Here is a 2259-nt window from a genome sequence, read left to right as displayed (position 1 = left end):
CCCGCTGGACTAGACACTAATCCCGGGTCGGATTTTTGGACTAAACAGGAAATTTCTCCAACCAGATTCGTTTTAGATAAGCGGGTTAAGACCCAAATTAACTCTTAAGTGGGTCCCACGGCATTGGCTTCAAAAGTCACACTCTTTCCAGTTTCTGTAAAACAAATTACTTAACTTGAATCCTAAAATTCCCAACTTCTTCAAAGTTCAAACACTCGTCAATTTGCAGAGATTCATTCTTAATGGGTATCTGCAAATTTGTGTATGTGATTTTGTTTTTGAGTTTGTTTTGTCTGCCAATATCCATTTGTTCATTGAGTTCAGCTGAATTAGCTGAGATTTCAACCAATTTCTTAAACTATGCACAAAAACCAGAGCTTGTTAAATGGATGGTTGATGTTAGAAGAAGAATTCATGAGAACCCAGAACTTGGTTTTGAAGAATTTGAGACTAGTAAGTTGATTAGAGAAGAGTTGGATAAAATGGGTATTGCTTATAAATATCCAATTGATGTTACTGGTGTTATAGGTTATGTTGGTAGTGGTGAACCACCTTTTGTTGCTTTAAAAGCTTATATGGATGCTCTCCCTATGCAGGTTTTGGTTTTGATTTTTGATTTTCAGATTTATTTTTATTTTTTTAAAATTTTTTGGTTATGTAAATGAGATTTGGTGTTATGGGGGTTATGTTTCAGGAGATGGTGGAGTGGGATCACAAAAGTAAAATCCCAGGGAAGATGCATGCTTGTGGGCATGATGCTCATGTTGCAATGATTCTTGGTGCAGCTAAAATCCTTCAATATCATCGCCATGAATTGAAAGTATGTCAGTTGTTTTTTAATTTGCCTTCCTCTTTTTTATTGTAGAAATGTGTTGGTTTTTTAAGCAATTGATTGATCAGTGTTATATTAGCATCTTCATTATTCATAGATGATAAAATTATTGCTTTTATGACTTTGTTGCTTCCAAGATAGAATTGGAGAAATTCTGTTTCGGAAATGCCTGAAAGACTTGCACTGTCAGTTTGCAGATATGATAATTCTCAAACATAAATGCAGAATTATAAATGATATTTATAAGATATGAATCTTCCTAGCGAAGCTAAAAGTCTGTTCAATTTTTGTACATCCTTTAACGTTGCTGGTGTTGGCATATCACGAACTGCTTGTACCTTTTCTGGATCAACTTGTATTCCTTCTTTTGATACAATGTAGCCTAAAAATTTTCCCGATTCAATCCCAAAAATGCATTTTTCAGGGTTCAGTTTAATGTTATAATGCCGCATATGTTCAAAAATCTCCCTCAAATCTTGTACATGATCTTTGGCTTCTTTACTCTTCACTAACATGTCATCCACGTACACCTCTAATGTTTTGTGTATCCATTTCGCGAACACCTTCTCTACCATTCTTTGATACGTTGCTCTTGCATTTCACAAACCAAACAGCATTTTTGTATAACAATATAAACCTCTTGGAGCGAAAAAAGAAGTATTCTCTTGATCTTCTTCAGCGAGAGGGATCTGGTTATATCCTTTGTATCCATCTAAAGACGATACCCTATCATTTCCCGCTGCTGATTCCACCATTTGAGGAATATCTGGTAACAGAAAGCTATCTTTAGGACAGGCTTTGTTTAAATCAGTGAAATCTATGCAAATCCTTATTCCTTTGTTTTTCTTTGGAATAATGACCATGTTCGCTATCCACTCTGGGTATTTAGCTTCTCTTATAATTCCTGCATCAAGCATTTTCTATAGTTCTTCTTCTATTTGGGAATGGTAGGCTGTTGCGATTTTTCTTATTCTCTGTTTAAATGGTCTCACATTCTTGTTAATCTCCAACTTATGACATGCAATTGACAGATCTATTCCAGGTATCTCATCCATGCTCCCCGCTAAAATATCTTTATATTCCCGCAAAAGATCGACAGTTCTTTCTTCCTCTTTTGCATCCATCTTGGTTCCAATCCTCAATATTATGGGTTCTTCTATAGTCCCAACATTTACTTCTTTTGTTGGTTCTGCCGCAGTGTAACTGGCCTTGGGTTCTCCCATTGGTGTTGGCTCTTTTATCATCTTCGCAGGTCCATCTCCTTCCTCCGAAATTTTGCTGGGTATTCCTTTACCTTCTTTTGCTCTTATCATATACACTCTAAATTCTTCTTCTTTCTTTGCCTCCTTTGCTATTTTTCTGCGAAATTGTCGCTTTTTTGCTCGTCCATCATAATGCTTTACTTCAATTTGATAACATAATTTCGC

At 35.9% G+C, this 2259-nt stretch overlaps 1 protein-coding gene across 1 annotated transcript; it reads left to right on the top strand.

Moving 5' to 3' along the window:
• Positions 1 to 242: 242 nt before the first annotated feature.
• LOC113352283 (IAA-amino acid hydrolase ILR1-like 5) lies at positions 243 to 1051 on the top strand. Its single transcript, XM_026596123.1, has 3 exons — positions 243 to 596; positions 695 to 820; positions 974 to 1051. The coding sequence occupies exons 1-3, from the start codon at positions 243 to 245 to the stop codon at positions 1049 to 1051; spliced, it is 558 nt and encodes a 185-aa protein (XP_026451908.1).
• Positions 1052 to 2259: the final 1208 nt, after the last annotated feature.

Source organism: Papaver somniferum, chromosome 2 (assembly GCF_003573695.1).
Source record: "Papaver somniferum cultivar HN1 chromosome 2, ASM357369v1, whole genome shotgun sequence".
Taxonomy (NCBI): domain Eukaryota; kingdom Viridiplantae; phylum Streptophyta; class Magnoliopsida; order Ranunculales; family Papaveraceae; genus Papaver; species Papaver somniferum.
This window is presented reverse-complemented; position numbering and strand designations above follow the sequence as displayed.

Bases quoted from the DNA above. Each gene is read 5' to 3' on its own strand.
- LOC113352283 (XM_026596123.1), top strand. From the start codon at position 243: ATGGGTATCTGCAAATTTGTGTATGTGATTTTGTTTTTGAGTTTGTTT. The intron at 597-694 runs GTTTTGGTTTTG...GTTATGTTTCAG, and splicing joins TGGATGCTCTCCCTATGCAG to GAGATGGTGGAGTGGGATCA. The intron at 821-973 runs GTATGTCAGTTG...CTTCCAAGATAG, and splicing joins ATCATCGCCATGAATTGAAA to AATTGGAGAAATTCTGTTTC.